Genomic DNA, 23,710 nt, shown 5'->3' with positions numbered 1-23,710 from the left:
TTGCATAATTTAAATAGAACACCTCTGATATTTCATATCGCAAACAGAAATTTAAGTTGGAAATTTATCTATTCAAAATTCAATTTCTTCAGTTTTTTTTACAAAACCCTGAATATGATATTCCATTTTACAAAAAGCAACTTTGGGTTGAATCTAGTACTTGGAGTACCCTGTACATTATAAAACAATTTTGAAATATACCTCCAGTATGCATGTACTAATCCATAAAAGTTCCGCAGTTTTTATGTGGATTCATTAAGTTGCCTAACATTCACTGTCTACCAATGATATTAACAATGAAAAAAAGTTCTTCATCAAATGGAAGTAAAAGTTTGCTCTATGAATATTAATTGTATACTTAATCTAAGAACACATGATGACTATTTTTATATTTTTAGAGAATAAAGAACCAAAGCGCTTAAGGTTTGTGAAACTTCGGATTAATCCAATAAATTTTACTATTCCAGCCATTACATTCAACCCTTTCCCCATTTTGTAGACATACCAATCAATACCTTTCAAATTTTGTATACCTAAAATTTTGCTATAATAAATACTAATTAAATAGAGCTTTGTTGAGTAGTACTTTTTGTCCTTTATTTATTCATTCCTGCTTTTTTAAATTGAATTTGAAATACATATTATAAACTTGTCGACGAATTAATCATGCTGGCGCTGACTCTTCACAAAACTTTATAGACATAGAATTTTTTCAAGCTCTTTTTCATTGGAATGTTTTTTTGAATAGGGTTTCAATTAACCCATCACACTCTTGAGTAGATCACATCATCTCATTAACATTTACATAACATCAAACTTTTTATTTTAACTTGGTGTTACTGGAATGCGTTCACCTCATTATCGCTGTGAATATCAGATGAGAAGTCAGTAATTTAAACGGCATTTTAAAGTGCTATTAAAATTGGATCGACTATTTGTTAATACACTTTTTAATAGGTGGAACGTTCCGGATCTATCTTACGCCAAATTGCAGTGATGTTAAACAAGTTTTTTTCGTTCAATCCACTTAAGAACACGTTCAGTGTTGTATATTGTCTATTGTACAGTTGGTTGAAAAGTTTGTTAATATAAAAATACAAAAAAATGAAAACGAATCAAGTTTCTCACTATTATGAACACTTCCAGTGTTGTGTTGCGTCTGTTCTGTTGTATATTTGCGTCAAAAGTTTGATATAGAAATAAAAGCCAAAATCATACCAAATTTCTCACACTATTGTGAACAAATTAGAAAATTTGAAGCGTAACCACTTTTGCTCATCTAATCAAGTTGATATTAGAAGCGATTTCTTCTTTCGTGCCTTTTTTATTTACTCAACCAACCACTTTCCATATAAAGGCACCGGCGCAATTCATTACCTGTCTAAAATCTAGGCCGTTCCTGAGCATAATTACATTTCGAAATTAGATATTAATGCATTTAATAACTATCCTCTTTTTGGACTTCTACAAGATTTAAACTATAGCCGTGAAATTGTTAGGTATTTATTTTGATAGGATTGCGTCCTAACTACTTGGTTTAATGAGCTGAATATGGACCCGGTACTGCTCATTACCGATCAGCTAATTGTAAAATTTTTGTAAGCGGATCCTACAAGGAAATAGTGTGTAGAATGTGAGAAAAAAGTTGAATAAGGAAACACAGTAACACCTTAAACCCTACCTTAAATATTACATTTTCAAGAGAATGCATTTTTAAGTCTAATTATAATTGCATGCATTAATTTAATTTACTTTAAAAAATATATTGCCTCTACATCTCATGTTTTTGTTCATCGTACCAGGAAATCAAAAGATCGTGTATGATGAATTATGATTATATTAGTTTTTTATAGGAGAAAGCAAAATTGTCTGCGTTGAATTGATTATAACATACATCTAATTTACTTAGCGATATGTTTTATGCAAATTATAGTTTTACACCTAAGAAATAATACAATTTGCAGCTAATCGCTTTCATGACTACGAAACACCTTTTAATAAGTGATGTATGACTTATTCGAGAAACATTTAAAGGATATTCCATACAGAGCGCTAAACTGACAGATGAACATGATTCTAAACATTTATGTTTAATAATGTGCATAACTAAAGCATTGCAAGCACTGCAGACTTACAAATGTCTCATAAACGTTTCATGGTTGCTGAACTAAAAAAATAATAACTGATTATAGTCCAAGAAACGTGTTTTTATGACAAAAGTGTATACACATATTTAGGTTTAATTAGTTTTGGACTATAATTAAGGCCTCGTACAAAATTGAACCAACATCAATAACGCTAATAGGTGGATTTTGAATTTCATCTAATTTCCAGTTATGTTTCTAACTGGTATAGTTTAATTGCCGAACCATCCCTAATTATCTGGACCTATTAGATAGAGACACTTATTACTGTTGAAACCTGCTAAGAGCTATTAATATTTAATTTTCTCTAGGAATATAAAGCTACAGCTTTGCCCTAATATTCTTTCGATTATCTTGCAGTTGTCCCATAATGGCTTTAGTGGGATTTATAGCATTTCCGCGCAAAGTTCTGTTACTGACCGCTTCATATCCTCAAAAAGACTCATCTTGGTCATACAAAACTCGTGGTTTTGCGTCATTAACTATTAGCGTTTTGCTACTCTTAACTCTTGTGTATAATGCTTCTTTTCATATTGACAATTTTGTGGCATTATCAGAAAGTCTGTTCATATGCATGTCGGTGATAAATGTTCTCTTGAAAGCTATAATGCTATCTGTTAATCAAAAAACGTTATGGGCACTTGTGGGCATGTTGGAGACTTCTACTTTCACGCGGAATAAAGTGATGTACCAGTCGATTATTTCCAACTTTCTGCAAATTGTCCGAGTTGTGGACTTTGGCTATTTTACAGTTGTTTTTGGCAGTCTGCTATTTCGCAACTTATTCCCTGGTAAAGTATTCGATATTATTATACTTGCAGCGAACTTTGAATATCTGCGATATTTCCAGCGTTTGAAACCGGTTCGCTTCCCATGGAGTTTCCACATTTCAACGATGGTTATTTCCATTATCCATTTTACTTCTTCCAATCTTTTAGTCTTTTGCTAGTGGCATTGAACAATATGGCACTTGACTTGCTGGTAGTGGGAGCTGTATCAATAGCAGCCGTTCAGTTGCAAGTTTTAAACAGCAAACTAAGAGATACAAAGAAAAATGTACATGTATTACCCAACTATTCAATGGAGGATGAGGAAGCGCTTACCATTGGATATCTAAAGGAATGCTGTATTTATTACAGTGATATTGAAGGGTAAGCTCGAGCTCTTAGAATTGTTGCACGAACGTATATCAGAATAAGTTGATTTCTACTCAATTTTCAGCCTTGGTCAGGATCGGTTTATATATATTTTTGCAGAAAAATCTGTTACTGAGGTGAGAATTGAACAAAATAATTTTTATAGTATTGTAGTGCTTGAAATGTTGATTATTTTATACTCATTCTGGTTATCTGTATTTGTAAACCTGGCCAACCCTGAATTTTGATTGGAATCGCATAGCTACAAGTATCAACAATCAATCAGGCTCTCAAAGTGAGTAGTAACATTCCATGGCAATTGGCTCCTAATTTATGATTGTCTATAGCCAAGATATAGATAAGCATTGTGCTAAGTCATATTTGAAAATGAAATATTTAATTATTATAGCCGGGCCTAAACGGAAGGTACGAAGTAATACATTTTTACCAGATCATTAAGTGCTACCTTAGAGAATCATCTCCGACGGATCGCGTAATCAGCTATCAATTAAATAACATGAGGCTCGCTTTCGATAACAAATCGATTGGTAGGGTTCGATGAAAATTGATTACCGGCAATGGGCTAATTTGCAAATTGGAAAACGAGTTTTTCTTTGTTACTATTTTTATTTAATGCTCATGCACATTTGATGTTTGAAATTAAATGAGCAGTTGGATAGAATAACTCGTTATAACTGAGAAAGTTCCTTCTAACCCGTTGAAACAACGGTTTTTCTTGCATTAGACTAAAATTTGATGTAAATGTGTAAAAGTCCACTTTAACAGTGTAATTGCAGCACCACAATTGTTCTGCAGATTATGTTATAATAAAATGTCTTTGCAGCTAAAATGTCCTATATAATAATTTAATGCATTTGGGAATCATTGAGAAGTTAAAAGATATTAAAATGAATGAACAGAATTGATAAATTTGTTCAAAGGTGTGATAAGAAGCGTTAAATTACAAAATCTGCACATAAGATACTGTCTACATTTTAGATCGTGCATACTACGCAACATTTTAAATGTATAACAATGTGCAAAATGGGCATGCATAAAGTTTACCTTCATTTCCTCGAAGGAAATCGTTTCTTCTAAAAAGGGGAACCTTGATAAAGTCATACTGAAGACAGGACTGATAAGCAACAATTAAGACCACTGAAAGGTTTTACGCAGATTTTTCTTTTTGATAATTCTAGATTGCACAGTTTGATATTTTGATAGCAATTATGCAATTTTTATCAACAGGTACCAAAAAAGAGCATATTGATAAGTTGGTAATCAAGGCTAAGCGAGGACACATCTAAAACATTCGCTCATAGAATTCGTTTTTTAAAAGCTTTACGTACGTCTTTTTTTTTAAGTCTATTTTAAACTTAGTAAATTACATTTTTTTTATTTTCAATTTTGTCATGAAGTTTTCTTTTGGTATTTTGCTTCTAATGGTATTTTCAATATAGATAGATATAGATAGATTCTTCTTACCCCGTGAATAAATGGGCTAAAAATGTTTGTAATGGATTTATTTTGATTTTGCTTTAGTTGTGGACTTATGAGTTGTTTTTTATGTGAAATTAGATTGATTACAAATTATTTTCTCCATTATCTAAAATTTTTATAATGCTTTTTTAATTATCGGCTAATTTAAATTAAAATTTGAATATCGAGTTGTATGAGTACGTTTTCAATATACCAAAGTCTCGAAAGTGTCTAAGTCTTCCTTAATTCATATAGCGAGATAAGGAATTTCTTTGTTCTGTTCTTTTTCAATAGTGAATTTAATAGTTGGTTCTTGATTGTTAGGACATAATAAAAATTCATCAAATTTTCGTTCCCCTTGATTTTATACAGTAAAAATACAACATCAATATATTGCCACCAAATTATTGGTTTAAAATTTTTTTCCGAAAAATGTGTACTTAAACTCCCGAAAATGTTTTACTGAAAAATGATGATTGGTAAGGGCGACCCTATGGGATGTTAATTTCGATCTTTCATAATATGAGTATTGATATTTAAATTTTTTGAGATTCATATAATATATTTACATTATTAATATATTTCTTCATTGACTTTCTCGCTAACCGATTCTACAATTTATTGATTGTGATTGGTTTTCGAGTAATAAATTCCCTTATTATTAGGTAATAAGTACGTTAATTTTAAAGTGTTTTAGTATTTATTCGGACAGGCTGTGCCTTTAAACAATATGATACAACAATTTAAAAAGGTAATAATAATTCGTGTGTTAATGGACAAAATGTTTTATTAATTGGTTATTTTAAACTAACTGAGGATAGTGGAATATCACCGAAACGTTTTTTACAGAATGAATTTGTGATATCGAGATAAATGACCCAGGAAAATAGAAAAAATGTCAAATTATTTCCAGAGTGTTGAAGTTCAGGGTTTCAAAACCTTTTTGGGACTTATTTCACCTCAAAAATGTCCCCACGTTTTTTATCGCATTATTGTTATCATATTTATATACATTGAATGTGAAATAATGGCACTTTGTCAATCTAAGAAAATGCGTGAAGACATTCGGTTTTTATCAAAAGGCAAATTTTTTTAAAGCAATATACCCAAAAAAGGTTTTGAAACCATGAATCAACAAGACTAGTTCTTTGTTGGTCTAATTGCCAACAATTTTTTGTTGGTTCTCGTCAGTTGATAACAATATTTCGCTGTATGTCCGATTAATTTTTACAAGCGCTTCGAAATTTTTCTTCTGTGGATTGGTTGCAACACTTTTCTTTATTCCTATCGCCAGTTGAATATATCATTTAAAACCCAAATATCCTTTGGAATTATTTCGGGTAAAAATGCTTGTTTGGTATTGTCGCAGAGGCTTTTTGTCGGATTGCTTGTTTGGTTGCATTTTTGAAACATATGTACAAAAAACATGCTTTAAGACCTTCAATACTCGAAAATAGAGATAATTAGCCTGCCAATGTTTGCATTGAAAATTCATAAATTATTCACTGAAATAGCTTAATACTGCACTTAATAAAGAAGCATTTAATAACACCTAATGCAATTCCAACTAGTTTTAATATCATGTTACGTTTTCCAATTCGATGCCTTAGCCTTAGCCATCTATTAGCGATGTCGCATAGTTTTATTTTAAACGTAATATGTCGTTAAGAACGTTTTTAATTATAGAGCCCCACCTAACCGTCTCAAATTGCCTCTTATTAGTGGCAAAAAAGCGAAAATCGTTTGATGAAAAGAGTATAAAAAACCTGACCCTTTGCAATGCTCGGCTAGTACGAGATTGACTTTAATTCCACAATGAATTTAAGCAAATTTATAGAATTTCCCCGAAAAACTCTCGTCCTAACAGGTTCGTGGCCTCAACAGCACTCTTCTTGGCCATATCTAAGTCGGCGTATAATAGTAATGACAAGTATTGCTCTGCTACTGCTTGCTCTTGTTTATAATGCTTCTTTTCACTTCGACGACCCCATCAAACTATCTGAAAGTCTTTTCATATTAATCTCGGTAGTAAACGTTTTTTTGAAACTCATCATAATGGTTGTTAACGAAAAGGTATTCTTAAATCTCATTGCTAGGCTGGAAACTTCCACTTTTATTAAAGGAGGAATTTTATACCAGCCAATCTATGTTAAATTTATGGAAATTGTTCGGCCAGTGTACGTTACTTACTTTATTCTTGTGTGCGGATGTGTGACGTTTCGCTCCTCATTCCCAGGTAAATAATACAGTTTCCTAGCTTCCAATCGACGAAAATTGAATCATTTCAGCTTTTGATAATAAGAAATTTCCCTTGGATTTTCCGCATTTCCACGATGGTTATCCGCATTATGTATTTTACTTCTTTCAAGTCTTTAGCCTCTCTTCGGTGGCTTACGACAATATGGCAATAGATTTGCTCGTAGTGGGAGTCGTTTCAATAGCAGCCGTTCAGTTACAGGTTTTAAATAGCAAACTAAGAGATACAAAGCAAAATGTACAGTTTTTGCCGAATTATTCTATTAGTAACCACGAAACTCTTACTGTAGGATACCTGAAGGACTGTTGCATTCATTATAGTGATATAGAGGAGTAAGTTGTAGATTTGATGCTTCACAGTTTCTCAGGGGGTTTTGTGCACTTAAATGTAGTGATGAGCAAAGCGCGACAAGACCAAGACTATGCAAGTCTTGGTCTTGGAAGTCTTGCTTTTAAATAGAGCATAAAATTAAATTCATTTAATAATCACGTTAACATTAAAATATAACCAATACACAAGATTAAAATAATATCAATCTATGATATTTGGTTTCCGCATTATTTTCTTATTCCGGTAAATTTTGAAGTTTTCAGTGTCTAATAAGCTCTAGCAGACAGTCACTACGCAACTCTAATATATTTTTTAAAGTGTAGATATTTTCACGTTTTGTTATTTTGTTGTTACGTTCAAATCTTTGGTTCCTAATTTTATATCATCTCGGTTAAATTGAATCGGTGGTATGTTAAGCGTTTAAAACGGTTCAATTTTTTTAAGGACTACGAGGGCCCATGTAACGCAGAAAGTCCCGCAAGAGTTTTGCCAAAGTCTTGATATTGCAGAACATGGTCTTAATCATGTTTTTTGCAAGGCCAAAACCAGCCTTGCTAATCACCACTTAACTGTCATTAAGTGTGTTTGGATAGCGGTTTGGGACTGGATTAAAAGCTCCTTTTATTCTCTAAAAATGGGCGATATTTCGACCCTTTCTTTGGGTCTGCCTCAAACTTATTTTTTATATTCGAGTCGTTATGACATTAAATCATTATATATGTGTTGGATCGGCGAAGGCATTTTTCTGTATTTATTTATTGTCAATAGTTGATAGTGATGTAAAAAAAGTGGCCGAAACCTGCTCAAATCTATTTGTCTATTAATCTATTCCAATGCGGTCTTTTGAAAATAAACCCACTAAAATAGCCGAAAACAGCCAAGAACACGCTTACAGCTTAAAAGGCAGGAAAGTTAATACAATTGCATTCGGGTTGTTAAGTGCAGCTTTGAAAACATTGCAAAAGTTTGTAGGTCGAAACAAAAACAATAAATTATCATTTCAATCACAATTCACGGTGATGAAATTCATCTAAAGTATAATAGAAATCGTGGCACTCATATGTGTAGAGCCATCTTTTTCTCTCAGTTAAAAATTTAGAACTAGATAAATTAAAGTGAAATATCTGTATTGAAAAGTATACCACTTGCCATACAGCTGTTATTTTATTGTCGGAATCATTAATACAATTATTCTTGATATCTCTTATTCTGCTTTTATGACAATTTTTTAAGGTTTTTGCAAATTTTTGTTGCACTGTTTTAACTTACGATTTGTCCATAATACAAAATTCATGCGCTTGCGCAAAATATTTATTTCCCGTTGTAATTTACGAATTGCTTGCTTTCAGAAGATTTTACCTTCTTGTACAAACGTTCGAAAATTATGTTTAGAAAAATTCCGAAAATTTCAGTTCTTGCTGTATATATATATTCACTAAAACACTCTTTTAAATGAATTAATGAATAATTATTATTTTATATTTTTCCAACTATTAAATAATTAATGAAGAAAATCTATTAGATACTAAACTTTAGGAAGTTCTTTTGATTCAAAATTAAATATGTACGTTGATTATGGGCAACTTAATGAAAAGTCATACTTATTTTTGAAGCTGAACACGCCTTTGGGAAAAATGTGGAATTACAATTTGAAAAACTTTAGTTTTTCTCAGAATTTTTAATGAAAATTTTACATTTTTGTCGGGAGAATATCTATAAAACTATGACCGGGTGCATGTTTGCCTTAGTTAGACCTTTTTTAGGACGTTCAAAATTTCCATTGCAGAATATTTCGTGATTTTGACAATATCGGTTCATTACTGCATCTGTAGTTTCTTAGAGTAAAATACCAATATAACCAAACCCGTTAGAGACAAGGTCATAACTTGCCTAAAAAGCGTTCAGATTCTTTGCCAGAACTTAAATTTTTAATAATATTCAGCGCGTTTCATTTAAAATAAATAACCTGGCGTCTACTTTCCACTCACTTTCTTGAAAATATTCTGGTTGTATAAAGCAGAGCTGCTTTACAAGACCCAAAATTTTCGGACTTTCTGTAACTATATTTTGCGAAATGCAGACTTTGCTGATGTCGGTCGTTACTACTAAAGTGCGCTACTTGACTTTGCAATTTCTATATTTTAAGCATAATTTTGCCACTTTTTACGTTTCCAATCGAAAGCACTTGTACCAAATGATCATTGGAACTATTGAAAGTTTATGTATATGTAGGGAGTACAGAAAAAATAGTTAGAAAATGGTTCATAAATTTAGAAGCAGTATTTGATGGCACCTGCAAATGTGGTTTTTAACATTAACTGTTCACCTGTTGGTTTACTTGCGAATTAAAAAGACAAATAGAGAAGTAGGATAATTTTACGGATAGAACTATAAATTTGTGACTCATCAGTTCAGAAGAATGTTTAAAAATAATTTTTCAATTGATTAGAAGCACATGTCATGAGAGACCGCATGAGTTTTATCACAAATTGTACAACTTCTCACAAAACTCCTTAGCTTCACGTCATTACCTAACTTCACAATATCAGTTTTTGTTGGCTGTATTTCATATCGCGCAGCTTCGTATTAAAGAAGAGTCTTCTGTTGGGAAAAAAATACACAAAACGGTACGAAAACCGTATTCTTTAAACTATTAACATTGAATTTCGGAAAATATACGAAAACTTTTCAACGCTTTTCCATGCTTGTTCCTTGTGCTTGTATCCATCAATCTCAACACAGCTTTATTCGTTGCTTCTAAGTTCACTTCTCTCAGTATCAATTGGCCATTCTTATAACTTTAAAGTTCTCTTTAGGTACATAAAATGTCTCTTGGATATGTTTTCTATAATCATCTTGGTCCAACTTGGAAGCAGTATTGTAGTTATATGCAGTTCAGGAATGGTGTTGTTATCTGTAAGCAGCATTTGTTACTTTTTTAGCCAATTCAACCATGTCAATTTCAGCTTAAACCTTTATCGATTGAGGCTATTTCATTATACTTCTACCTTATTACAATGTTTACTGAACTGGGTATGTACTGCTGGTTTGGAAACTTTGTCTATGTCGAGGTGAGAGCAGTGCGAAGATGCCAATCTAAAACAGGAAATTAGTTGTTTGTTCACATTTCCTAGAGCTTAGAAGTAATTAATTCCTGCTACTTATCGCATTGGGAGGAACGCGGTCCAGCTGTAAGGAAAACATTGTTCATGCTTATGGAAAGAGCAAAACGACCCTTAGAAATCAAAGCGGTCAGATTCTTCACGTTGTCGTTTGATACATTTATTGTTGTAAGTACAATTGTCTAAGAACGTAATGGAAAGAAACCACAGGAATCACAATAAAAATTAGAAGGAGAAAAATAATATTTGTCAAGTGCTAAAGTTCTTGAAGTTCAGCATCTCTCCGTTGGCCCGTTTGGTTTGTTTTTTTAGAGAAAATCATTGTTTTATGACACACTAAGTGGTTTATTATCTGGGTATATACATTTCACATTTGTAAATAATTATAATGTTAATTATCTACGTGGTCTTTTTACGAAGATTTTTATTTTAAATTATTTGACAAACTCTTGCTCAAAAGTTTTGTAGCGGCTGGAGCAAACAATAGGTTAAAATCAACATATTACGCCCAGACTAAAATCGAAAAAGATGAGTCGAATCAATTGCATTTTGCAAGGGTTGCTCATATATGTTTTCAACATAATTGACTTGCGAAAAAAGAGAGAAATTCTACGGTATGTGAATGGCATGGCAGAAGCCGTTTATAAATTTGAAAAATAATTCATTCAATTCATAAGGAATCATTCTTTAACCTCTATAAACTTAAAATTACATGTGTACGATGTTTGATGATGTTTCAGCATTTTCTTAACAAGTTCAATACATTTAATTTCATTTAAAATTTTAAATATTCTGAAAAAGAAAAACCATCAGAACTTTTTATTTAGTTAGTAGTATTTAGTCAAATCATTTTCAACTAATTAAAACTTAAAGTGAACTGAAGAAAAAACGAAAAAGAAGTTGGCTCCAGTTGACAGATAAAAAGTTCTGATTTTTATTTTGTATCAATACACCTACGAATTCACCATCTGCCCAAAGCGGATCTCTTCATCAAAGTATGAGTTTTATATTTTAGAAAACTCACAGCTAGTTTCATTAAAATCGAGCGTATCATTCGCCTGAGGTTTCTAAAAAGACAATTTTTTTGAAGAACTTTGGCTATCAATAGCAGAAGAGTCGGACACTTTTTCTAAATAAAAGTTAGTAGAGATGATCTTCTTTTGAGCTAAAGAATGTCGCAGTAATCTTTTGACTATGTGCTTTCGGAACATCCTGTGTAAAGTAAAGGGTGTCTGTCAAAAGTTTGCAGAAAATTCTACCGTAGGTTTTTGAGGTGAATACATGAATATTCTGGATTTGTCTACTGAAAAATGGATTAAAATTACAAAATGGTAATGAACGAAACTGCCCTAAGTTTCGCACTGACAGATTTTTCGTTTGGCTGAGAAAGTAGAATCCGTTAATATTTTCTAAGCACGTTGTACAGGAGATCTGTTTCCATTCGATGTGATCATCCTGTATCGTAATCCTTGAAAGACAAAACAATTGTGTCCAACTGTACATTTTTCATTTAGAGATAAACCCGTTCAAAACAAGCTGCTTGTGAAACGCTCAATAAATAATAAATATTAATACGAATATTGTGACGATAGATAGTCAATAAGTACTTAGTTAATATATTTCAAATAGTCGCTGTTTGAAAATTTAAAATTTATTTTAGATTTTAAAATGGTCTTATTCGTACTTCGCTCTCCTGAGAAATTGGATGGCCGATTAAGATATTCAGCACTGCAAAGCATAGATGCAATTTTAGGCTTACCTGCAAACGAGCATTAGAGGTGGTAATAAATACCGTTTAGAAGCAACATACACTGTTTTCATTTAATCCTTTCTTAGTCAGCCAAAAGACCTGCAAATTTTGAAATATGGATTTAAAAATCTTTCAAATGTTTACGTCGCTCCACATATGAGAATCAAATTGATCGGCGATTTAGTTCTGTTTTAGAACAATTGTAGTTGCGCACAGGAAAAGGAATATCACTGAAGGTCTGCTTTATTGTATAAATATATAAGAAATTAAGATTCACAAGACGCAGAGATAAAAAAAGTACGAAATCCCTAAAAGCAACCATAACAGCACAAAACATTTTCTATTCTCGATAGCTGGTTGGATAAATGCCCCATTTAACCAAGCTTCGAATATAACTCTTTCAGTAAACGCCTCTAAATTCAAGTTGGATTTTTTAGGTGACTCTCTGTTTGCTCTATTACGAATTCAAGCGTTTTGTGCTACACGCTAGAATTACATTTTAATATTTGAACCACACCTCTTTTCTTTTAATTATCTGTTTTGGACTAATCGAGACCCTAATTATTAGTGTAGGGAATAAAAATAAGGAGACTTTATCAATATTTTCACTTCGCTATAAGCGAGGATTGAAAAATAATGGTTTACATGAGTTAAACTCGTTGGCTCCAGTCTAGATTGGAATAAACGTGAGTTCGGCTGCGATATTATTTGCTTTGTGGTTTACTATGCGCTTTAAATTTTAACTTATTTTGATGGTGGATAATTAGAAATGCACTTAAATACTTCCAAAATTTAGCCCCCCTCGTACGCGATTTTTAGGTCAAAGCTTTGCAATAAAAGGCTGGACTTCGTCACTAAACTGGTATTCTCCTTCAGTTTACTTCTCTTGCATATATAAAATGTGTCTAATCAATTTTCTGTCTTATCCGCGTAAAATCCTATTAATAGGGGCCACATGGCCAAAATACCATTCTTCTTTGGGGTACAAAATCAGACGAACAGTAACATTAGCCAATATTCTCTCACTGTTGCTTTGTTTGTCTTACAATGCTTCGTTTCATATGGGCGATTTCGTTCAGTTCTCCGAAAGCTTGTATATGCTGATTTCCGTAGTCAATGCCTTTTTGAAAATAGTCCTGCTTACCTTAAATGGAAAAGTGTTTTTGAAGCTTATTGGCATGTTGGAAACTCCCAGCTTCAAACGGTTCGAAACGTTATACAAAAAAATTGTGAAAGATTTTTTGAAAACTGTTAAAGCTGTGGAGTTTTTCTATTGGATTGAAGTTAGTGGAACTGTGCTGTTTCTATCATTATTTCCAAGTAATTCAATAATTCCATTTGGAAGTGACTTTGCTATATCGGAGTGTGTTTTAGTTTTTGAGTCTGAGGCGCTGCCAATGGATTTTCCTCACTTTAACAACGGCACTTTTCATTATCCATTCTATATTTTCGAAGCATTCAGCCTGTTTGTCTCTGCTTATGATAATATGGCGGTTGATTTGCTGACAGTAGGAATTATATCTATTGCGGCGGTTCAACTGAGGATTTTGAATCAAAAACTCGTAGATACCGATAAAAACATCAAGAATATGCCCAATTATTCAGTGGGTAATGTGGAACGACTTACAATCGGATACCTGACAGAATGTTGCATTCATTACAGTGATATTGAAAAGTAAGTACTTCGTAGTTTCAAAATCGCGGGTTCAAAGGTCCTTATTTGCTAATTTTTCTCATCAGTCGCACAAAAAAAAAACAAAATCTTGTTTGAAAAATTCGTTGAAAGTTCTGGAATCGATCGCGATTCTTTGCCCAAACTCTCAAGCTTGCGGTTTTTACATCAGCATCGAATGACCATTCTCTGTATGAGATTTTAATTTTTCATTAATTGAAACACAATTTCGATTTTTGTCCATCTCTAGTCAACTCATTGTGTTGTACTCATCATTTCCTTATTTTGATAAAATATTTCTAATTAATTATGGAAGCTTAGCAATGCTATCAATTTACATACCAAAATATCCTAAACCAAAGCAGGTCAAAATAGCAATCGAAACAGTAAAAACAATTCTATAAAAGCATTGAAAGAGGAAATTGAGAACGGACAGTAAAAAGTGGTTATTACCACAAAGTAAAAAAAGATTGATACAAAGCGGGTTGATAAAACGCTAAACAAAAACCCTGATAAATTTAGTACGGAATTTGTGGGAATTGCACAAATTATAACGGAGTTTGTATATCTCTGTAATTTGTATATCTCTTGGCAGATACGTTAAGAGTATCTTGGAAGTATTTTCAGTGATTATATTCGTTCAGCTTGGCACCAGTGTTGTGGCCATTTGTAATGCAGGAATGATGATCTTATCAGTGAGTCTTCTTCCAACGCATTAATGGATTAATTATTAAAAAATACTTTTAGGTCAAACTTGCCTCAATAGAGGCTCTCTCCTTATTTTTCTACATAGTCACCATGTTTGCCCAGCTGGGAATGTACTGTTGGTTCGGAAATTTTGTATATGTTGAGGTACGCCGAAGCAGACTTAAGCAAAGCTGTTGCGTAAAATTGAAAATTTTAGAGTTTAGAAGTAACAACTTCCTGTTACTTGTCGCATTGGGACGAACGTAGGTCAGCTGTTCGCAAAACTCTGTTCATGCTGATGGAAAGAGCGAAGAAACCTTTGGCCATTAGGGCTGTTAAATTTGCAACTTTGTCATTCGATACATTTATTGCGGTAAGTGCTACTCGAAAGTGTGAATATGTGCGCATGTATGGTAGGAATAGAAAGATTTTTTTTGAAAATTTGGAAAAGGTTGTTATCGTAACAGAAAGTCTAAAGAAATTTCGTTGCCGGAAAGCCTGTCAAATTGCAAACAGAATTCCTTAACAATTGTTCATTCCTTTATAGGAATACTATACAAATACGTATGTATTTGTGAACAGGCAAAAGCTGCACATTTATCTGCAGTATCAGAAGAATGATAAAAGAGGTTAACAGAAATTTGATTGATGATGATGATGATAATTAACAGATTTTGAGTTGATAGCTTGAACTTGAAACGCACCAGAAAAACTTTGCAAACGAAAGTAGCAGATGAAGAAAACTGAAGATGTATGTGCGTAAACAGCAAATAGTTCAATAACATAAAGTAAGCCTCGCTAACACTGTGTTGCTCGAATTGCGCTTGTGGCAGAATAATTCTGGAAGTCAAAACTTTTAAAGGACATTTTTATTTAGTTAAAATTTCGATGGTTGTTTCTATCGTCGTCGGAAATTGAGAAACAGTTTAATTTTTAAGTGATTATTTTGCTGTAAATATTTTTAGAAAAATAAAATTAATTCGTTTAATAATTTTAGTTTTGGCGTTGTCCAATAATCACTGTAGCGGAGTGAAATTTAGACACATATGAATAGCTCTTTCAATAAACTTTCAAATTAATTTAGCGAAAGATCGGCGCTTGGAGCGTTTTTCGTTAAGTTCTTTTTGACTTTCTTTACGTTGGAATGTAAAATTTGCCCGTATAAATATTGCAATGCGAACAGGCACTTTCTACAAACTGTCTGCAGTAGTTTGTGAAACTGACGATTAATGGAACAAAATGGAGGATGGGGCGCCAGCTTGCAAAAGGCTGGTAAGACTGGTCTCTAATCTGTAAATATTTCAGCTTGAACTGAGTTTAGTTGGATGGAGTTTTTATGGAGTCTTTATATTTCTCTATCTTTGCTTTGCTCGTTTCAAATAAATTTAGTTTGGGACAGAAATCCTGCTGTATTAAACACATTTTCTTGTTTCTGTCAGTTTACGCCAAAATGTCATAAAAAAAATGTTTTCTGCAGAATGTCAATATTTCAAGTTCGTACTGGTTGAATTTTATTTTGAATTTTTTTTTTGAAGAGCATGCTGTTGCGATAAACCGTTCATTTTCAAATAAACGTTTACGAAGCGCACATAATTCAACATTTTTACAAAGAAATTTATTTTCGTAAAACGCAATGCAAAATGTGTACCCCGCAACAGTTTATTAGGAAACTAGGCAATATTATTGTACTGCAGTTTTCGATCTTGAGAAATAGATGTTATTTCCAGAAATACTTTAAAAATGTTTCTTTTTCCATTCAATGCGATTCATACCTTTGCGATTATTTGACGTTTTCTTGGATTTTGTATTAGTTCCCGTTCATTTTCGGTATCTATTCTTTTGGATTTTCGGAGCCTAAATCCATTTTGCCCCTGTTCCTTTCAAATAGGTTCAGTTCAATTTAAATTCTGGTCAATACCAAAGGTTTTTTACAACATGGTAGACCTTGACTATTCGCTCTTGAAACAACGTTCTCTTCAAACCTCTTTAACATCTGAGGAGAATACATAACGAGAAATAGATGGATATAATGGAGAAACCTCAACTGCAGACAAAAATTAAAAATTTAAAACAAACTTGAGGTGTGCAGATGATATAAAGTTGATAGCAGGATCAGAGAGAAAATGTCGAATTTTCTTGACTTGGAAGAATAGGAGTGAAGAAAAAGCAGTGACAAAAATCGCCAAAGGACAGATTGAATATTGATTATCTTGCAAGCGCCCGGAAGTTTTTCGGGCACAAAACCCAAAAAGACGTTAATCATCTGGAAAGTTTTAGGAAAAGTAAATTCAGAGGACGCCGATCAATCTGGTGGACTTAAAGTATTCTACAGGCCACCGGAATTTTGTTTTGCAATGCTGTGAATAAATCCCGGATGGGAAGGCAATTCAGAACGCTAAGTTGCAAATACATTGAACATTAAAGAGAACCTTTCTTCAAAATTTTCCAAATTTTTAAACAAGATAAACCCGAAAATGTCTTTGTCTCACTGTTTACCATTGAAGTTTGTATTTTTTATATTTGCTTGAGTATACAGAGTAGTTAACGTTTGTCTTCTACTTATTTCAGATTATCAAATGGTCTTACTCCTATTTTGCTTTACTCAATAATTCGATGAAAAACTAATGTATTTAAGCACCGATGGCTGAACACAAGAAGACGCACTAAAATTTTACGAAATGCTTAACTCTAATATGAAGCATTTCAATAAAGATGATTATTTATGGCATTCCAGACAGTTTTCCTGCCATTTGAATTTTTTTACATACATTACTGCTACACGTACTCAACTAATCTTTTAAAATTCACTGATCTATTTAATGCAAAATATTGCATTTAGGCAAATTTGCCTTATCTGCGATATTTTATATTAAAATTTCCGATGTTTCTAATGACTCTAGACTGTTGCAGCTAGCGCTCTTTGGGAAGCACCAGCTAGATAATAGAAAATTTGCATTTTTGGGTCTAAAAAATCCAGAAACGCAATGGTTTTTGTAATAGTAAAACTAGTCAAGAATGTATTCAGTATAAAAACAAACGAAAATGTTAAACCTTGTACCCCGGAAACTATTAACTTTCGGATAAGACACATTTGCCTGAAACGCATCATTTTTGCTAAAACTTAATGTCAGTGAATTGCTGACCACCCTGTATAATTTTAGTAGAAACGGCAAAAAATATTTACCTACTTATTTTTTATATGTAATATCAGATGGCGTGATATTAAATATTTCGCTGATACAGTAGAGTGTTGTAATGTAAAGACAAACTGCGGTTTAATCAATGAATACGCGTTTATGAACATTGTAATAGTTTTCTATGGTCTAAGATTACTAACAATCCATGGCACATAATTGGCCACCTTTGTATAAACTCCTGGCCAATTTTTCAACCCGCAAGGAGACCGTCCAAACGATACCACTCCAACCGAGTACCAGTTAACATTTCCTTCGGCTGTAGCTTCAACTCCCATCAACGGTCCGCCACTATCACCTGTGCAAGAATCCCTTCCTTTCTTACCTCCAGCGCACAGTTGACTAGCGCCTAATCGAATATGGGCTTTCCTGTAAGTTTGAAAGCACTTTTCTTCGTTCTCAACTGGAACCTAATCAAGTGAATTAAATTATGAGCGTAATGGAAGGTGATAGAATACACACTTCCAATTTCAGCTTGATGTTGCTTGCTGAAGAGTTCTCAGTTCTGCCCCATCCAGCCACCACAAGGTTCTTATTTACGTATGATTTGCTTAAAAGTGTTGATGTCTTGGGGAGGCAAATCGGTCTAACGTAGTCTGAAAATAATACGTAAATCGTTGCTTTATTTTAAACATGAATGTTTCTCACCCGAATAATGCACATTTCTTATTAAGCGCAATAAAGCAATGTCGTTATACTGGTTTATGTGGTATGGGTCATAATTTTCATGGGCGATTGTTTCCTCCACAGCCACATATACGGCTGGAGGAGCACACTGTCTTCTTGCACCTACTGCTTCAATGCAGTCTTCTTTAGTGTCCGTATTGTATTCTCCTAGACGGACACTAACCCTGAAAATATATTGTAAGTAACGTTCGTTGCTTTATATGCAGAATTTTACATTTTCCAGCTCTTTGGCAAATCCTTTCCTTTGAGGCAATGAGCGGCAGTTAGAATATATCGGCTATTGATCAATACTCCTCCACAATAAGTTTCTATCTGTCCATTAGCTGTAGACCAATCGCTCATAAGAATCCAACGTTAATCGCTGCATAAAACTTACGTCTTTCGTATTCCACCAACACCATCCAAGGGAATTCGTCTAGATCTGCTTTTTCTCCTCCATAAATTCTATTTTGAGCTCCAGTTCCGCAGATGTCCGTGTCTGGCAGCAGATTTGACACAATTGCTTCACCTGAAAGTACTGTTAAAATATTTATTTTATTAAGAGAGTTGAATTTGAATAACAAAACTAGAAATTGAAGCGTTTAGTTCTCCTGCCAAATCATCCAGAAAATTTGGATTTTGTGTTTATTTCTTTTCAATTAATGCAATTTATTCTGGTGGAAATCTAGAGTAGTTTTGCACTGGGAATTCGCCTTTTTCACTTGACACTCAGTAGGAATTTGAAACTTTTCTTCGGCAGTCACAAAATAAGTCGCAATAAAGAAACGTTTTTCCCAACTTTTTTCTAGTAATGAAAATGGGCAAGTGAAACTACGTATTTTTAGGCCATTTTCTGGGCATTGAACTGACAATCATAATCATCTTTTTTTTTGTTGGCAATTTTTGGCCATTTTATATTTAGTTAAAAATCATAATGATTTCCTGTAGTGAAAATGGACATGTTTTACATACTTTTTGGCAAAATTTAGAAGAATATTTTTCTCGCACTAATCATACGTCATCATTTCAGGCGCTTTTAAGCTTGTTAGTCGACAACATTAAGTTGACTTCTTCGTTTAAGACCCTTCGTTTAAGACTTTAAAAAATTCTTATACGGATACTTAAGAAAATTTGTATTTCAATAATGATTTTTCTATGTTAAAAATTTCGAAAACCCAGTGAAAAAAGCTTTCAACCTCTGCGACTTTACCAACCCGCTTTAACAAATAAATTAATATAAATCGGATTCTTTTAAAATTTAAAAATTAATCAGCCTCGGATTTTCTCTAATCTCAAAATTATTTTCCGATTTAATGATCAATTAGTAAGAGGAAAGGTCTATTTAGTAGTTTTGCGGTTTGCGTTTTCGATCAAAAAATAAAAGTTAAACCGATGACTTCAGCATTTGATTTGTTTTGAGCAAATGCTGAAAACATATTAATATAATAACTTAATTTTCCGAAAATAAAAATGCGTTTCCAATTTTATGATCAATTAGGAAGAGAAAAAGTGTTTTAACATTTTTTGTGAGATGCACTGTGTTCAAGTTTAAAAATGTAAGTCGAACCGTTGCAGTATTTGAGTTGCTAAGTGCTCCAAAAATATTAATGTAAGCCGGATGATTTTAGTTTAAGAAAAGCGACTGCGTTTCCAATTTTGTGATCAATTAAAAAGGGAAAAGGTATCTTAACATGTTTTTGTGGCTTAGAAAGGGAAAGTCGATTCATTCTATTATTTGAATTGCCAAATGCTCAAAACATATTAATTTAAACCAAGCAATTTTAATTTCTAAAAAGTATCAAACCAAATTTTTTCAAAAATTAAAACCAGGTTTCAATTTCATGATCAATTGGGAAGGTAAAAGGTCTCTTGAAATTTTTTTGCAAAGCCCCATTTTTGAGTAAAAAACTAATAAAAGTTTAACCAATCGCATGCTTTGGTGCATTTTAGTGCAAGAATTGGACGCATAGCAACAAATCAGTATTCATGTGATGAAAGATACCTTTAAAATTGCTCCAAAATAATTAAATACTGAAAAATCATACTGTTGGTCACAATTTCAAAACGAGCCTATCACTTTGACCGGTTCAATGCCGACATACTGACTATGTTTTCAATGTCTGTGAGCCAATTTCCGGAAAACTATTGACTTTATATTCATCCCAATTATATTTCCGCATAATATCAGCCGACTATCAAGGATTTTCCTAATTTCCATTAGTTAATAATAATAATGTCTCTCATCGGTGACATCATCATGATCCCCATCAATCTCACGGTACTTGGAAAATAACTCATCGTTGGTAGGAACACAGAATACACTCACCATTGAAATTAGAAGCTGGAGTGGTTGATGTGGTTAATGTGGGCTCTTCAACAGGGCAGCAAACTTTAGGAATACTTCCAAAGAAACCACATTGAGACCTCCTAAGCAGATCAGCCGTAGCTGAGCTGATTGGCCTCTTTTTCAGTAAGCTGAATAGAGGGTCACATTGCATGAGCGAGATGCATTCGCCGTTCAGTTCATTGGGCGTTCGACAAATATTAGCCAGTTCTATAAGCCGAAATATTAGAGCCAACTATGCAGAGAAGAGTAAATACTTACGTCCGTAGCTAATGTGCATTCCTATAAGTAAGACCACAATAAAACAAATACTCTTCATGGCACCTGAATGCAATACTTAACACATAGATAAAACCAGGATGCATTTATATCATATACAATTCAAATGAGCACTATTCAAGACATTGAAAACCGTTTGTTTAATTATTAAAGTTAATGTTGAGTATTGCAATTTGTTTTTTGCCTGCACTAACCCACGGGAATCTTTCACTGTGTTCAACGGTATCACGAAGACAAACAGTTCAGACTACTACAGTATTTAGTATAATCCTTGACAACCTTGGTCTTTCCCAGTTAGGCAAATTCAAGCCAGCTCGTCTAGTTAATCTTGAGTTGGATAAATTATTGTCTAGCCGACGGTCCACTAATGAATAAGTAGGGATATTCGAAAAAGTTGGCCACCACAAGTAATTTACAGATTTTCATTGCCACTAACTGTTTGATTTTGTTCGGTTGCGTTTCACCCGATGCTAGAAAAAAACCGAGAACCAAAAGCACTTCCTCTGATAATGTTGGTTTCTGATCAACTTGAAATTTGCTGTTTAGCCCAAAAAAAATTGATATTCTTACAAGAGTTAGAACACAGTTGCCTTCTTCAGTAACAAGACGCTCATCGGCACTCGCGTCAAATCACCAGCTAAAGTAACTTCTTCAATTTTTTTTATTACTGGGTTTTTACTTGATAATTTTCCGCAATTTGCCTCATCGTTGCACTATTTTATTATTTGAAATGCCTGGATGAGTTTCCTGAAAATTTGCAATATTTGTTGCCTTATCAAGTGCAGTTGGCAGGTAATAATTGGCATTCAACGAAAGAATTAATAGAACATATTTGAAGTCATATTTACAATATTTCCCAATACGTGCTGTCTTGAGATACTTGTAAGTGTCAAAATTAATGGCGAGAAAATGCCTCAAAGTATTGAAAACCGGAAAAAATAAACTTAGCATCGATTTTTTAATGTTGTGGTTGGAAAACTGTGTGATACAGTTTTCATGCTCTTTCTGAGCATACGCTGACATAGTTTTGCCAATTAAGTCCCCATGTATATGAATTTGTAATTGGAATTTTTGCACAACTTGTATATTTTTCAAAAGTGTCGATCCTTAAAGCTTTTAACATTCATTTAAATATTTAATGTAGGTATTGGTTTAAAGAATTAAAGAGATTGCAAAAGTGTGAATTTAATGTTTAGAAGACTAGCACTTAATATAAGGATGCAGATTGCTTTATCTGAAGTGCCAACTTGTTTAGGTTTGGAAACCTAAAGAAATGTTTAAAATGTTCTAAAACTGCAAGTGTGCGATGTAGTTTAAAGATAATGCTAATTACTACTCGACGCGAGTCAAAATCAGAGTTTTATGTAATGTACTTAGGCACTATCTTATTAAATTGTTCAAAATGTTGTTCAGTTTGATGTAAACAATAATAAAGCTTTTATTTTTTTTTTTCAAAATCTTGTTTGAAAAAGTCGTTGAAAGTTAAAGTGAAAGTCACTTGCTTTGTTTTGTTGTGCGTTTTTGTTTTTAAATCAGCATCGGATGATAATTATCTGTTTGAGATTTCGACTTTTGTTTAAATTAAAAACAGTTTCGATTTTTTTCCATCTCTAGTCAATTCATTCTGTTATACTCATAATTTTTTTGTTTTGATATAATACTTGTGTCGTGTGACTCGCGTCCTTAGATGGGAGCTATAAAATCATTGTGGCCCTTAAGGCAAGTGCGGCAGTTTATCAGTGTAGTAATTTTTTGGATGATTCATGGATAGAAAATGGAGCATAGGGCGCCAGCTTGCAAAAAGTTAGTATGAATTGTCCCTAATTTCTAAATATTTTAGTTGAAACTGAGTGCTGTGTAGTTGTACGGAGTTTTTATGCATTATTTATGTTTCTCTCTATTTGGTTTGCTGGATTCAAATAAGTTTAGCTTTGGAGATAGTTCCTGCTGTATTAAACAATTTTTTTTCTTCCTTTCCAGGTGACAATACGCAGCTTTCGGTAAGCTTAGCATTACTTTTCCCCTGATTGCCATCTACATGTAGAACTTTTTGTCCCATATTCATCAACTGACTCGTGAGATGGATTTGGTATTAGTTCTTTCGTTGTAAATTTTTAAACTTAAAGAACCGCTTGAGCTATAGGAATCTCGGTTCCAGTATTCAATACAAGAAGCATCATCGTACTGATACTGTGTCTTTGGTTCCGATTAAACCATTGATTCCTTCACAAGAAATTTGTAACTTTGGGAATATTTTGGTCGCCTTTATATTTTTACATCATGCTCATCTGAAGCTTGTCATATTGCAACCATGGGTTCCAATTTTGTGCTTTTTGGTAAACAGTCAAGAGTTTTAGTCTTGCTTGTTTTTCGATTGTGAGAAATAGATGTTATTTCCAGAAATACTTTAGAAATGTTCTTTTTCTTTCCAATGCGATTCACACCTTTTCGATGATTTGAAGTTTTCTTGGATTTTGTATTAGTTCCCGTTCATTTTCGGTATCTATTCTTTTGGATTTTCGGAGCCTAAATCCACTTTGCCCCTGTTACTTTCAAATAGGTTCAGTGCAGTTTCAATTCTGGTCAATACTAAAGGTTTTTCGCAATATGGAAGACCCTTACTATTCGTTGTTGAAACAACGTTCTCTTC

The 23,710-nt window shown here is 33.1% G+C and overlaps 3 protein-coding genes and 1 long non-coding RNA gene across 5 annotated transcripts; 2 read left to right on the top strand and 2 right to left on the bottom strand.

The window, feature by feature from the left end:
• Positions 1-1,487: 1,487 nt before the first annotated feature.
• On the bottom strand, positions 1,488-4,197 carry LOC109545031. The gene is made up of 2 exons (XR_002172629.2): positions 3,248-4,197; positions 1,488-3,179 (listed from the first exon to the last, which is right to left on the bottom strand). It is a non-coding gene; the product is annotated as an uncharacterized LOC109545031 (long non-coding RNA).
• Positions 4,198-10,005: 5,808 nt separating this feature from the next.
• Positions 10,006-12,273, top strand: LOC109545036 (odorant receptor Or2). Its single transcript, XM_019915516.2, has 4 exons — positions 10,006-10,262; positions 10,313-10,417; positions 10,481-10,636; positions 12,129-12,273. The coding sequence occupies exons 1-4, from the start codon at positions 10,185-10,187 to the stop codon at positions 12,183-12,185; spliced, it is 396 nt and encodes a 131-aa protein (XP_019771075.2). The 5' UTR covers positions 10,006-10,184; the 3' UTR covers positions 12,186-12,273.
• Positions 12,274-13,116: 843 nt separating this feature from the next.
• On the top strand, positions 13,117-17,417 carry LOC109544943 (odorant receptor 94a-like). Its single transcript, XM_048667886.1, has 6 exons — positions 13,117-13,538; positions 13,593-13,893; positions 14,486-14,585; positions 14,638-14,742; positions 14,795-14,950; positions 17,146-17,417. Exons 1-6 carry the CDS (start codon positions 13,118-13,120, stop codon positions 17,200-17,202), a joined length of 1,140 nt encoding a protein of 379 aa, XP_048523843.1. The 5' UTR covers position 13,117; the 3' UTR covers positions 17,203-17,417.
• Positions 17,418-17,851: 434 nt separating this feature from the next.
• LOC109544942 (CLIP domain-containing serine protease HP8) lies at positions 17,852-21,329 on the bottom strand. Of its 2 annotated transcripts, none has more exons than XM_048667883.1 (7): positions 21,043-21,329; positions 20,764-20,991; positions 18,835-18,966; positions 18,673-18,781; positions 18,420-18,622; positions 18,234-18,367; positions 17,852-18,181 (listed from the first exon to the last, which is right to left on the bottom strand). In XM_048667883.1, exons 1-7 carry the CDS (start codon positions 21,098-21,100, stop codon positions 17,894-17,896), a joined length of 1,152 nt encoding a protein of 383 aa, XP_048523840.1. In that variant the 5' UTR covers positions 21,101-21,329; the 3' UTR covers positions 17,852-17,893. The 2 variants fall into 2 exon arrangements, with proteins under 2 accessions (XP_048523840.1, XP_048523839.1); XM_048667882.1 differs by having other exon boundaries at positions 18,835-18,975; positions 21,043-21,328.
• Between the last annotated feature and the right edge of the window lie 2,381 nt (positions 21,330-23,710).

This window comes from Dendroctonus ponderosae, unplaced genomic scaffold, assembly GCF_020466585.1.
Source record: "Dendroctonus ponderosae isolate FM_Combo_2020 unplaced genomic scaffold, Dpon_F_20191213v2 Dpon_F_20191213_6, whole genome shotgun sequence".
NCBI lineage: Eukaryota > Metazoa > Arthropoda > Insecta > Coleoptera > Curculionidae > Dendroctonus > Dendroctonus ponderosae.
This window is presented reverse-complemented; position numbering and strand designations above follow the sequence as displayed.

Coding starts and splice junctions, on each gene's coding strand:
- LOC109545036 (XM_019915516.2), top strand. CDS start 10,185: ATGTTTTCTATAATCATCTTGGTCCAACTTGGAAGCAGTATTGTAGTT. Junction 10,263..10,312: donor CAGGAATGGTGTTGTTATCT/GTAAGCAGCATT, acceptor TGTCAATTTCAG/CTTAAACCTTTATCGATTGA. Junction 10,637..12,128: donor CGTTTGATACATTTATTGTT/GTAAGTACAATT, acceptor AATTTATTTTAG/ATTTTAAAATGGTCTTATTC.
- LOC109544943 (XM_048667886.1), top strand. CDS start 13,118: ATGTGTCTAATCAATTTTCTGTCTTATCCGCGTAAAATCCTATTAATA. Junction 13,894..14,485: donor CATTACAGTGATATTGAAAA/GTAAGTACTTCG, acceptor ATCTCTTGGCAG/ATACGTTAAGAGTATCTTGG. Junction 14,743..14,794: donor GAAATTTTGTATATGTTGAG/GTACGCCGAAGC, acceptor TGAAAATTTTAG/AGTTTAGAAGTAACAACTTC.
- LOC109544942 (XM_048667882.1), bottom strand. CDS start 21,100: ATGAAGAGTATTTGTTTTATTGTGGTCTTACTTATAGGAATGCACATT. Junction 20,992..21,042: donor AATGCACATTAGCTACGGAC/GTAAGTATTTAC, acceptor TTCGGCTTATAG/AACTGGCTAATATTTGTCGA. Junction 18,782..18,834: donor GTTGGTGGAATACGAAAGAC/GTAAGTTTTATG, acceptor ATTGGTCTACAG/CTAATGGACAGATAGAAACT.